Genomic DNA, 14463 nt, shown 5'->3' on the forward strand with positions numbered 1-14463 from the left:
TATATTTGCTTTCATCCATATCTACCAAAACTTCTTTCTTCATCTCACTTTGATCCCAATTCCAACGTTCTTCTTCATTGAACTTCACATCCCTACTTACGACAATCTTCTTAGTCATGGGATTGAATAACTTGTACGCTTATAAACTTTCACTATATCCAACAAGGATACATATTTCAGATTTATCATCCAACTTTCTTCTTATTTCATCCGGCAAATGAGAGTAGGCAATACTACCAAAAATTCTCAAGTGAGAAACACAAGGCTTATGACCACTCCAAGCTTCTTGAGGAGTCATACCTTGAACACTTTTTTATGATGCCCGATTCAAGAGATAAAAATTCTTAAGTGAGAAACACAAGGCTTATGACCACTCCAAGCTTCTTGAGGAGTCATACCTTGAACACTTTTTTATGATGCCCGATTCAAGAGATAAATAGCACATGCAACGGCTTCCGCCCAAAACATATTAGGCATCCCTTTAGCTTTCAACATACTTCTAGCCAATTCCATAATCGTCCGATTCTTCCTTTCGGCAACCCCGTTTTGTTGAGGTGTGTACCAAGTGGTAAGTTGATGCCGAATCCCATTCTCTTTCAAGAAATTCTCAAACTCATGAGAAACATATTCACTACCTCTATCGGAACGCAAAGTTTTCAACATGAAACCACTTTGCTTTTCAACCAAGCTCTTGAAAGTTTTAAAACATCCAAAGACTTCCGATTTTTCTTTAAGAAAATAAAGCCATGTCTTTCTACTATAATCATCAATGAAGGTGAGAAAATATTGATTACCTCCAATTGATGTTGTTTGCATAGGCCCGCATAAATCCGAATGCACTAGCTCAAGAGGATTTGATGCCCTCCGTGCCTTTCCAATGGGAAAAGAGTCTCTTTGATGCTTTTCCAAGTGCACATCCTTCACACACTTGATCTTGGCGGTCGATATTCGGCATGCCTCTCACCATATGCTTCTTGTTCATTAGAGATAAAGTGCTAAAGCTCAAGTGACCATAGCGAAGATGTCATAGCCATGACATATCTTTGACAATAGTGTTGAAGCAAGGAAAAGCTTCACTTTGAAACTTTAGAGGAAACATCTTGTTTTGAGTCATTCTCACCTTGGCTATGAGAACATGATTCTTGTCTTTGATTTCACATACATCTTCCTTGAAATGAACATCGTGCCCTTTCATTAGAAGTTGCCCAACACTCAAGAGATTGTGCTTTAGACCGGGAACATAGAAAATATTGGAGATATGCTTGACGCCTTTCTTTGTTTGAACAAGAATATCACCACTTCCCCTTACGGAAAGCCTCTTGTCATCACCCGTTCGAACTTCACTTTGGAGAGATTCATCCAACTTTACAAATACACCTTTGTTGCCGGTCATGTGGTTATTATAACCACTATCAATATACCACGTCTCTTCAAGAGCCACTTCTTGCACATTACAAGCAAGAAAAAGTGTGTCTTCTTCTTTACTTTCTTCTTTCTCATGCATGAAGGTGGAGTCTTTCTTGCTTTCTTCCGCAATCTTCTTTCTACAATACTTCATGGTATGACCAAACTTTTGACAATGATAGCATTGAATTTGGGATAGAGGTCTTCCTCTCCCTCTTCCTCTTGTAGAAGAACCACCTTCATCTTTTTCATATTCTTGATTTCTTTCTCCACCATTTCTCCCCCTTCCACGAAAAGAATTTCTTCCTCTTTCTCTTCCTCTTCCTCTAGAGCCTCCCCTAAAAGAGACTTGAGTTTGAAAAGCTTGTTCTAGAGGAGAAGAATCAAATTGCTTCATTCGTAGTTCATGGGATTGGAGTGATCCCAACAAACTTTCTATGGATAAAGAAGCAAGATCCTTTAATTCTTCAATTGCAACAACAAAATACTCAAAATTTGGAGTCAAACTTCTAAGGATTTTCTCTACTATCCTTTGATCTTGAATATCTTCACCGTTTACTCTCAATTGATTCACAAGAGAAATAACACGATTGAAAAAATCTTCAACCGATTCCGAATCTTTCATCCTTAATGCATCAAACTCACATCTAAGGGTTTGTAATCTTACCAACTTTACTTTGTCTTCTCCTTTGTACGATGTATAGAGTGTATCCCATGCTTCTTTTGCCGTAGTCACCGATGAAATTCGTTCAAAGATGACTTCATCCACCGCTTGATAGATAAAGAACAAAGCCTTCTTATCTTTCTTTCGATTGTCCTTCAACTCATTGAGTTGTTATGGAGTGAGAGCCGCTTGATCCTCCGGTTCTTCAATGCCGGTCTCAACAATATCCCATAGATCTTGAGATCCATACAAAACCTTCATTTGGATGCTCCATTGGTTGTAGTTCTTGCCATTGAATCAAGGAAATTGAGGTTGCAACATATTGGAAGCCATGATCAACCTTCAACCTATGCTTTGATACCACTTTGTTGGAATGAAACCAACGAGGTTGGAGGGAGAATATGAGTTTCAAGAGAAGAAGATTGTTCTCTTGATATCAAACACACAAAGAAAGTAACCCAAGTTGTTGTACTACTCAAAACCCTTCAAATTTCAATTAAAGAACTTGCAAATGAAGAAGATACATAGTCTAAAACATAACCTACATTCCAAATCCGAATTTAATAAGACTTAAGTAATCTTAGCTTCCTTAAGTACCACTAACACACTATCACATGAAAAGTAAATGACTAGCACAATTCCAAAATACAAAACATAGTCCCTAGGCCATTAAATGCCACAAAGGAGATTTCCAATGTGGTCAAGAATCTTCCAAGCCAAGAAGTCAAGTGGATAGATGATCATGATCTAGTAGTCAAGATTAAATCCCAACAAAAGGGTCATTGCCTTGAACCTCGCCGATCAAGGCTTAGTTGGACCCATGTCCCCCCACATAACAAATCTCACCTTCCTCAATGAAATTGACCTTACAAACAACCAATTCTACTGCCAAATCCCCCCAGCCATGAGTCGTCTATCCCATTTGCGTTATCTCAATCTAAGCCTTAATTCATATCAAAGTGAAATACCGGCCAATATAACAGCCCATTGCCCAAAACTCACAGCCATGAATTTAAGTTACAATAATTTTGTTGGCGGAGTTCCCAACAAGTTCCACTCACTCTCTCGGTTCGCTTTCTTAAACCTTATACATAATAACCTCACAGGAAAAATCCCACCTACGCTTGGGAACCTTTAGTCACTTATCCAGTTAGAGCTAACATTGAATAGTCTGGAAGGAAGCATCCCATACGAGCTTGGACAACTAGCAGCCTTGGAATATCTTGAAGTCGGAGGTAATTATTTGTCTGGTATGATTCCTCCCCCGCTTTACAATCTCTCGTCTTTAGTTAAAATCTCTGTCGCGGATAACCAGTTGCATGGAAGCCCTCCATCTAACCTGGGCCTCTCTCTCCCTAATTTACAAGCACTTCTCATCGATCTAAACCTATTCACAGGACCCATTCCAGTCTCATTATCTAATGCATCACGACTTTCAAACCATGACTTTGGTGGCAATAGCTTTAGTGGATTCCTGCCTATGAATCTCGGAAGCCTTCAAGATCTCTATCATCTTCGCTTAGGACATAATCAGCTAGGAAGCAGAGGCAAATCCAACGACATGATTTTTCTCACTTCCTTAACCAATTGTACTAGTTTACAAGTACTACAACTGCAGCCAATTACTTAAGTGGTGCACTGCCCAACTCTATAGCTAATCTCTCAACTCAACTGACATACCTGACATTAGGAAGCAACCAGATATTGGGGAGCATCCCTTCAGTTATTGAAAATCTCTCAGGATTAACGGGAGTGGGCATGGAGATGAATTTTCTCACAGGTACTATTCCTGTTGTACTTGGAAAGCTTAACAAGCTGCAAGTATTGACCTTGTACACAAATGGATTGTTCGGCCAAATTCCATCTTCCCTTGGCAACATAACTCATTTGTTAAGACTCGATTTATCTGAAAATAAATTACAAGGAAGTATTCCATCAAGTCTTGGAAATTGTGGATATTTGAATGAATTAACCCCTCGTCAAAATAAGCTTAGTGGTATCATACCCACACAAATTCTTAAGCTTTCCTCTCTATCGATATACCTTGACTTATCCCATAATTCTTTCACAGGGTCCCTTGCATCAGAAGTTGGAAGCTTGACACAACTTGGGGGATTGAATATCTCATACAATAATTTATCAGGAGAAATTCCCAGCACGTTAGGCAGCTGTCTTAGTTTTGAATACCTTTATATGGAGCATAACCTCTTTCAAGGAACCATTCCTTTATCATTGATCAATTTAAAAGGTATTCAACAGCTAGATCTTTAGCACAATAACTTGTCTGGAAAGATTCCAGAATACATGGAAAACTTTCTCTTTCTCGAGTATCTAAATTTGTCATTTAATGATCTTGTGGGTGAAGTACCAAAAGAAGGGATTTTTAAAAATACGAGTGGGATTTCAGTTCAAGGAAACAACAAGCTTTGTGGGGGTATCCTAGAACTACAGTTGCCAGCATGCCCTGCCCAAGTTTATCAGAAACGTGGAATATCTCATTCTCTAAGAGTAATAATTTCAATAGTCGGTTTGGTTTTATTCTTTACTATACCATCTTGTTTCTTTGCTACCTTCTATTGGATAAGACACTCGAGAAAGAATCCTTCTGTTACGTCATCTTTGGATGATCGATGTTTAAAGCTTTCTTATGCGGAGCTCCTTAGAGCAACCAATGGGTTCTCTTTGAAAAATTTGGTTGGTGCTGGAAGTTATGGTACCGTTTATAAAGGATTTGTAGACTACAATGAAATGGTTGTTGCAGTGAAGGTACTCAACCTTCAACAGCACGGAGCTACTAAGAGCTTCAACGCCGAATGTGAAGCCTTAAGAAACATTCGGCATTGGAATATCATTAAGATCTTAACTTCTTGCTCAAGTATTGATTACCAAGGCAATGATTTCAAAGCTTTGGTCTTTTAGTACATGCCTAATGGGAGTTTTGAGAAGTGTTTGCATCAAAGTAGAGATGGGCAACATCCACTGATGAACTTGACCCTTATACAAAAGCTAAACGTAGCCATTGATGTGGCCTCTGCATTGGATTATCTTCATCACCATGGACAAATACCACTTGTTCATTGTGATTTAAAGCCGAGCAATGTTCTCCTTGATGATGACATGGGTGCCCATGTAGGTGATTTTGGGTTAGCACAGTTTATTTTTGAAGCCACTGCTAATCGTCCTAACAAAAAAAGTAGCTCGATGATGATGAAGGGACCTATTGGATATGTTGCTCCAGGTAAATGGCTTTCTCAAAAAAACTTATTCTTTTTTATTGTCTTATAAAAATTCTGAATTTTTCATTAATTAACTTAATTATGCGATGATGCTTTAATTTGCAACATCTCATATTTTCATTATAACAAGATCAAAGCTTTGATTTTTATATTCATGTTTAAATGGAAAGAGTATGGTATGGGTGGAAAGGCATCTACACATGGAGACGTGTACAGTTATGGAATCTTGTTGCTAGAGATGTTCACAGGAAAAAGTCCTACCGATAGCATGTTTACGGATGGCCTAAGTCTCTATCAGTTCGTTAAGATGGCTCTACCAGATCGAGTAATGGAGATCACTGACCCACAATTGCTCTCAGAAGAAGTCCCAGTTGTCAACAATACTAACAACGAAAATCATAGCAATATGAGACCTAGAATGCATGAATGTATGGTCTCAATGTACAGAATTGGTGTCTCTTGTTGTGCAAAATCGCCAAGACATCGAATGCAGATGGATAACGTTGTCAGAGAATTGCATGTGATCATAGACTTATATCTTGGACGTGGCATCTATCGAGATATGCTAACTGGGATGCCAGATTTACATGAGGGTTCATCTTATCTTAGTAATGACTAAGGTGTTTATCGAAGTTGATTGGTTCGAGGAAAAGAATCATTCCAAACATTTTCTCATACCGTCATCTTGAGATATGCAACTTCCACGATGAAGATGGTTGTTTCCCCTACATTGAACTTTTAATTTCCTTTCTTTAACAATGTTATGTTTGTTCATCCAAAAGAGAGAAAAAAGAATTAAAAAGTGGTGGGTGGCTAAAAATTTGATGCCAAGATTCTGCGCACATAATAATAATCATCACTTAAATTATTGGCATGGAAACATATGATGTATATGCATATTATGTAATGAAAATGCTTTCTAGTAAAATTGTTTAGGTTATATAGTTCTTTGAAGCAGGAGATTAAATTACGCATCCACCTTTGTAATACAGTTGCTCGTGAGACTGGTAAACCATGAGTACTTTGGTGGCTGATTACTTTACATTATTAGCAAGATTAGTGGATGGATTGGAAGAACCCAAAAATGGATAAGTCCCACCAAGAATTTTATCAAATGATCTCATCTACTAGTAAATGTTAATTTTTCAATGCCCTCCAAATGGACAGTTTAAATTTAAAAAGACAGTGAAGATAAAAGTAATAGTATACATTCAATGGCGTAATTCTTTTTAAATGAAATAAATATATTCATAGCTGGAAAAAATTCTTTGATATTATGTTATGACCTGTATACATCGAATTTCTAGTCAGAATTCTTGATTGTGATCGGATAGTCATGGTGCTTACTATGCTGCCTATCCAATAGCAACGTCAAGAATTTAATCGAAGATTCACAAATTATTTTGTAAATATATTTAATCATAAACATGAATATTTTCATGAGAATTTTGGGCGTTTTGTTCATTTAGGCACTATTTTGAGAAGCTAAATGATTTAGGCAAGAACTCAACTTCTCACATGTGCTTTAGCCAGCTGTTCAAGGCGGTTTAAAGCTTTTTGGGAATTGTAACAACAGGTTAAGAATATAGAGCAAGGTGAGTTCATGCATATTATCAAAATATGGTTGTGCTGTTATCATTTCGTTTGATAATTGATTTTGAGTACAGAACTGCTGGACTCAAAATTTGATGCCGCTATGGGGTAAATTTTCTAGTCATTTTATTCTCTGATTTGAGTTTGATGTGATGGAATGACAATTTTTCCCCAAAACTAGCTTTTGCATGAGATGAGGCACATAGCCCATGTAAAGAAATGTTATTCAATTTTCATGTAAGCGATTCCATAAATGTATGGCTGAAAACAAATGAAGATCATACCAACAAGAATGAAATGGCAATTTTATCCCTACAAGAACTAGAATGCTTTACCTTCGGCCCGTCTTTTATACCAGCCGCATCTCCATGTCGCTGAGGATGAGATCAAAGACCATGCCAACGGCACAAAGATTGATGGTCGCCTTCTCCACCAACTCGATTTCCACACACAGGCTGGTTTAAGAGCATGTTCTGAATCACGCATTTAACCCTATTTTCATCCACGATGAGGGCGCAGTTAGCTTGTTCTTCAGCTCAAACCCTGTCTCGAAGAGGAAGCACCAAGATCTGATACCAAAAATCGTGTCTTTGGTATGAGCAAAGTACAGGTTGGTTCAGCTTTTTGATGCCATACGGTGTAACCTGCAACCTCTCCTGATATTGCATCTTCTGAGCCGAAAACCACAATAACAGAAATCGAAGACGCATCTTCGAAGCTGATAATGGTGGGAGACATCAAACTGGCATCTGCAAATGTTAAGCACTCAAAATGACTTCTTGATACTGTCCATGTTTGCCTTACGAGCAAGCAAAATATACTATCATGTTATAGGGATTTCCAAGCAATCCATACCCTGCATCTTAGAATCAGGGAACACTTTCAAAACACAAGAAAGTATAGAGTCTAGCGTCTCCAATGCAAAATCACACAGCTTCTGAACCTCTGTACCAGATGAGTGCCTGTTGACAATGCCACATGCCAAAGATCCAACTTCTGCCTCAAGCTTCTTTGCTGCTTCATCCACAATCTCATGTAGCTTTTGGTATTTCTTGGTTCCACCGAGAAGTATGCGGCTTAGAGAGACCCGATAACACTGTACATCAACTCGTCTAGCATCCTTCGCTATTATTAGCTGTTGCCTCCAGCATCGTACCTGCATCAAACGAGAAAGGGTTTGACTTGAAAGCAGAGTTTTAGTTAGCCATTCAACCATTGTTTGTAAACTCGCACTAGGACAATAACTTACCCAATGTAAACGGAGTCAACTAGGACGAATTAATCATTAACTCAGATGAAGAGGGGAAAGGGTGTTTAAACAGTGATCTACACCTTGTATTACAGTTGCTAACTTCTCATAAAAACAACATACGAAATGAAAAAGATCAGGATAAGGTAGGGACATCATTTTCTGTCCGAGAATTTTCAAGCGACTAAAAGTTGAGATTTTGATGCTTCAAGTAGTAACAATCCAAAGTTAGGAGCCAGAAATGCAATTAAGTAGGTTCAAAGGTACGTAGCTTACAAAGTCTAATAAACGCCAAAGAAAAAAGTTTGAAGATTAACATCACCAGTAGGTTTTGTTTAAATTTTGCTTACAATATAGAGCAAGGCCTCCCAGCCCTTTAACAGTGAACAAGACTGATGCCCTGTAACATATAAAATTTACCCAAAAAGCAATACATTATTCTCGTACAATGGGAATCCTGCCGGGATTGTCACACAAAGGAAAAAAAGAGCTTGTTCATGGTTCAAAGTTGAAACAAGGTCTTGAGGAATTAAACAAAACCACAGAAACATAATAAAAGGTAACAAATACTATATCAAATCCTCTACGCCAATAAAAGCAAACAATATCAACCATGTGACAGGTCTTTTGCGAGATTTAGGTGAAACATCATCACATGATTGCAGGAAGAATTGGTAAACAGGCATGTACCTCAGCTCTTTTGCCCTCACATAAACAATAACTAAACATGTCTTTTCCATGTGCAGGTATCCATTGATTCCATTTCTCGTAAGAAACCAACGTAACTGTTACTTTATCCTGGTTAACCATAAAAGTACAGATAATCCTAAACTGAATGCTTTTCGCTTCTCACCCAACCTCAGGATGTTCCTTGGAAACATGTTAACAAGGATAAACAAAAATAATCATTCACAAAAACTGATAGTACGACCGAATGAAACTGTTAGTATAGTCGAGTGCCGATATTGTAATTGCAATTGGTTAATAACAGGATGTAATGAAGAACCTCAAGTAAAACCAAGTGACTTTTTCAAGTAATTGATTGTGATATGTGTACTTGTAAGGAAAAAAATCCCTTTCCTCAAAATAGAAAACTGGCAAAATCCAAACTAACCAGGTTACACTGCACACTTAATAGATGCCTGAGCAGAAATAGAACTTTTATCTATGATTAGTGGACACAGACACAGGTGTTGCGTGTTGACACGGACACGAAGTGTCGAACACGGCAAACCCCCAAAATTTAGAAATGGGGACACTGCTAAAATAGAAAGTATATATGATACCACAACAAATATTAGTCAAAGAAGAGCTTAAAAGAGTTTATAATAAAAGAATAGTTAATATTAAAAGAGGTAAACACAATATGCAAAAATAAAACAGAATGTCACACTTGACTCAACACAAAAACATGTCCACACACCCACAATAACTTATACTAGTACAGTTGAAAGTGTCCGAAGGAGTGTTGACGCAGGTGGAGATGCGTGTCATGTCGGACATGGAAGGATACGTGTGTCAGCAATAAATTCAAAGTGTCAACTAAATCATAGCCTTTTTTCAAAGGGTAAATGACAGATATACTAATCAAATCAAGGAAAATCTACAAAGCGGCCGAGGTGAACCCCAAGGTTAAATCAAAAGGAGAAGAACAAAAAAAAAAGTGCCCGAGAAAAATCACTCCTTGAAGCATTAGAAGCTTGCCTTATGATACCCAAAATACAAACATGGATATGGACATGGCCGCAGGAACGGAGATATGACTCCATATTTTCCAAAATATCTAACCCAAATACAGATATAGGTATTCTATACAATGACATAGGATATAAGACACGTATAAATTAGATGGAATTAATAAAAAGTTCAAAAAAACATTTATAAGATACATACTCGAAATTATAACTGCAAATATGTGACAGTAATAAGAGAAAACATGATAATTATAAAAAAAAGAGTGACATGCGTTTGAAACATGAAATTTATTTTCACATACTCTAAATCACTCAGGAACAAAAAAGTTATAGATTATAAGATACAAATCACTATTTCTAATTACATAATAAATAAATATCTAATTTACTCAAGCTTTTGGAATGAAAACAAAATGGATATTTAACATGTTTCCTAGAAGTACTAGCACTCAATTCATGTAAAACATGAGTATAGCTCCCCCATTTACAAGTGTAAGGGTAATAGAGTTTTCAAGTAGAAATTTTCTTCCGTTGCATTAATAATTATTAATAGGAGAAAAAGCTTGTAATAAGTATGAAATACTTAGAATCATTCAAAAAAAGGTATGAAATACCTAGAATTATGGAACTAATAAAGATGTCATATAGATTACACATAGGCATCAAATATTACGTGTAGAAACAAATATTAGAAATTCAAAAGGTTACATATCACATGTATTAAAGCATAAGAAAAATCCTTCTTGTATACAAGTAGTTATGAAGAAAAAAAACTGCAGAATTCCAAGACACCACATTGTCAAAATTTGCAACTTTAAGGCATAATGACACAGTTTGAAAGTTAATAGATATAATAATGTATAATGATAGAATTTGTTAGACACCATATTACATAACATCTTTGTTTTATCTCTTCATAATTCAGTTATGTGAACAACTTTGAGACAGAGCCGCCCAATCAGTAATAACCATCAACAGAAAGACATGTTTCCCCAGTTTTTTAACAACAATTTTCTCATTATGGAAAGCGTTGCCTTGGCAAATCCAAATTTCCAGATGATAAAATCAAATTCAATTCTCAGCGTGGTTCTTGAGGAACCCAATAGAGAGGAAAGTACCTATGATATAGCCGGCACTTGGAATTTATAGTTGACACATGTGTCCTGCCGTGTCCGACACAACACGCATGTCCAGACATGTCGACACTCCTTTGGACACTTTTAAATTGTATTGCTAGGTGTGTCGGTTAATTTGGGTGTCTGGACACATATTTGTGTAATAATCAATAATTTTATGTGTACGTTCGTGTCACAATTTCTATATTTTTAGATGTTGCCATGGAAGACAACTCATATCCATGTTGAAACTCGACTCACGAATCCATATCGACAAACTATGATTTTATATACTTTCTATTTTAGACGTGTCAATGTTTCAAAATTTTGGTGGTTTTCCGTTCCCGACACTCTGTGCCAGTGTCGACACGTGACACTCTTGTCCGTGTCCACAAATCATAGGAGGAAACAGGTTACTGTGCCTGGAATGAAAAGGTCCTCAACATATTGGCCCAAACTCCTCATTGGAAACCAACAAAATGCTAGAAGAGCTAGCCTCATTCATTCATCCTTCCATCCCAAGTGTTTTACATCGAATCCCACAGTAAAATAGATATATAAAAGCCTTTTCAACTTCCATAGTCCAAACAATGTGCATCGAAGCCTTAACCAACATATGGTACGCAGCCTAAGGCTGCCCGCTCTGCACCATTTCTCTGGCAGCTTCAAACACTCGAAACAACCACAATCACAAGAATCAGATATTCATATTTGAGAATCTTTAATAGCCTCTAGATAGGCCAACATTTTTATGCTGGGAAGGCACAGAAAGTTCTAGGTCTATTCTAATTGACATTAGTAGAAAAAAAGATGTTAAATAGCATGCCTATGCCAAGATTCACACACACACACACACACACACACAACATGACGATAGGGTCTTTATATTGAAGAAAATCCCAAACCCCAACAATAAAGTAAAGCTTAATAACACAATTATAAAAAGAAATAAGCATGTAGGCAGTTTTACCCAAGCAAGTCATTCACTTTCTCACAAGATACGCAATAAAAGTACCAATCCAATCTTGTATATTGTCCATTTTCAGCAATGCCAGCTCTTTCATGCTTAATAGCACACTCAATACGGCAAGATATGCCACATGAATTGCCCTGATTAGGAGGGTTGGAGTTGCAAACCATTCAAAGACTGGGATCCTTGTTATCATCATATTTGTAGCATATACAGCACGAGCATCTCTCGCAAAACTCATCTTGTTTTCGTACAATTGCCCTACAAGCTAAGTTTTTGCAGTGCATTAAATTGCCATTGTCAACTGGAAAATGGTTGGTTACAATGGCCACTCGTGATGGGTGATCCATCTTCCTATGTCTTTGGGAAGAGATTTGGGTGTTTCCTGGGGAAGGGTGTGACCTGAAGTGTTTGTTGTCAATGTTTTTTTAGATTTCTTCTCAGATACAATTTTTAAAAGATGCTCTATCATTTTAGACTTTGTTAAGCCAGCTTCTTCTCTTTTCCCATCTCTGCACAGACGATCTACAAAAGCTCCCGCCGACTCCATGACTATACCATTTCAGGGGCTCCCTGTGACCATTTTCATACTTCATACAGAAGTTCTCTCTTTCCCTCCATCATTTGGATGGATCAAGCACAAATGCTGGAGTAACAGAATCCTACATTAGTTGATGAGCAAGGAATAGATAGCAAGATAAAGACTTCAGGCTCAAGATATTAGCCTGACATAAAAGTTATACAAGGACAGCTTCAACAAGAAGTCAAACAGAACCAGAGCACAGTATTCAAGTTATTAAGCAAGTTGGGGATGACAAAAAGAAAGGTGAAAACATGCAAACGCTCATATATTTCACTAAAAATGTGACCCAATCATCAATCCTATATTTACTGTTATGATTTAGCTGACACTTTGAATTTATTGCTGACACATGTGTTGTGTTGTGTCCGACACGACACGCGTGTCCACACGTGTCAACACTCCTTTGGTCACTTTTAAATGTACTCTTCTTTACCGTGTCAATTGTGGCATTATGTTTTATTATTGAATATAGAGTTTATCTCTTTTATTATTAACTCTTCTTTTATTATAAACTCTTCTTTAACTAATATTTGTTGTTATATCCCCTCCCCTAAACCAAAAAATGTAAACAAACTCTTATTCCAATACCATATTTATTGTATCATATTGGTCTCCCTTTCTCGTATATATATATATATATATATATATATATATATATATATATATATATATATATATATATTGAGAGAGAGAGAGAGAGAGAGAGAGAGAGAGAGAGAGAGAGAGAGAGAGAGAGAGAGATGGTTTGAATCATTAATTGGATTGATTCTCTGGTTTGATTGAACATGCTTATCTGGAACGGTCTCGAGGAGTTAAGTGTGCATATAGATCATCATATGTGTGTGACTTTTAGGCTATTGTCATCAATAGTAAAACCCAAATGGATCAATGATCCATATCATGTTGAAGAAACTGTGATGGGCTAACCAAAAGTGTATGATTACTGCGTGTAATTCCCACAATTATGGTTATTAGGAATCTCTTAAGATGCCAGTAAAAATTATTTGCTTATGGTCTTACCTGCAAGTAGTTTTCAGTTAAATATGATTGTTTCATTGTTTGCAAATAATGGCTATAAGTGGTTTTAGCAATGCCATATTTAATGGCCTCTTTGGAAGCCAAAGAAGCCATAATGTCCTATTTAGAAATGAGAAATTATATGGTGGCCGAGCGTGAAGTCCTGTGTGGGTAGTACGTGAAAAGTACCACCGTTGATTTTGATCCAACCGCAGCCTATTAAAAAAGTGGGCTGCTGTTGGAACAAATATCAAGGGCGGTACCGCCCACACGCGGAACTTCACACTCGGTCACTATATAAATACTCTTTAGAAATAAGATTAAACCAAAATAAACTTATGTTAGTATATCAAATCTAGTAAAATTGGTTCTAGGGTGTTAGTTGTTGTAGATTAGGCAATAAAGCATTTTGGTATTAGATTAGGATTATCTTTCATAAGCTTTTCCTTCTATGCTTATCTTTGAATGACATAACTCAGGGACAGATTTCAGTAAATCGTAATTGTCTAAGATTAATAGAAATTTATCATTTTTCATCTTATTTGTTTTTAAGAATAAAATTTTGTAGCATCTAAAGAGGCCCTAAGGCCATGTTTGGCAGCAATGAATGTTTTTCCGTGGAATATTGGTTTATCAATTGGAGAGAGAGAGAGAGAGACTTGGGCGGGAATGCATTAGTGAGGAGAGGGTGAAAAGTGGCTGAAGATAGGGAAAATAAGAAATTCTACTCAAAAGTGAGTTCTTGTTTTCCTTATTCTACACCCCCTTAGGATCTCCCCAATCATACCCTCTCAATTCTCTCTTTCTCCTACTCTCTTTGCCCCCTTTTCAACAGTTGGTAAGCTAATATTCCATAAAAAAACAAATTCATGGTTGCCAAACATGGGCTAAGGGTCACTTTTGGATCTCCATCAGAGTTATTTGCAGAAAATGTTATA

At 37.0% G+C, this 14463-nt stretch overlaps 1 protein-coding gene and 3 pseudogenes across 1 annotated transcript; 2 read left to right on the top strand and 2 right to left on the bottom strand.

Annotated features, from left to right (window-relative positions):
- Positions 1 to 1024: 1024 nt before the first annotated feature.
- LOC143870019 (uncharacterized) lies at positions 1025 to 2029 on the bottom strand. Its single transcript, XM_077376541.1, has one exon. The coding sequence runs from the start codon at positions 2027 to 2029 to the stop codon at positions 1025 to 1027; it is 1005 nt and encodes a 334-aa protein (XP_077232656.1).
- Positions 2030 to 4372: 2343 nt separating this feature from the next.
- LOC143870020 (putative LRR receptor-like serine/threonine-protein kinase At3g47570 pseudogene) lies at positions 4373 to 4987 on the top strand (annotated as a pseudogene).
- Positions 4988 to 4990: 3 nt separating this feature from the next.
- Positions 4991 to 5923, top strand: LOC143870021 (receptor kinase-like protein Xa21 pseudogene; annotated as a pseudogene).
- Positions 5924 to 11823: 5900 nt separating this feature from the next.
- LOC143864201 (VIN3-like protein 2 pseudogene) lies at positions 11824 to 13122 on the bottom strand (annotated as a pseudogene).
- Positions 13123 to 14463: the final 1341 nt, after the last annotated feature.

This window comes from Tasmannia lanceolata, unplaced genomic scaffold (assembly GCF_043159265.1).
Source record: "Tasmannia lanceolata isolate RefF3 unplaced genomic scaffold, GAP_Taslan_0.1 ptg000003l, whole genome shotgun sequence".
NCBI lineage: Eukaryota > Viridiplantae > Streptophyta > Magnoliopsida > Canellales > Winteraceae > Tasmannia > Tasmannia lanceolata.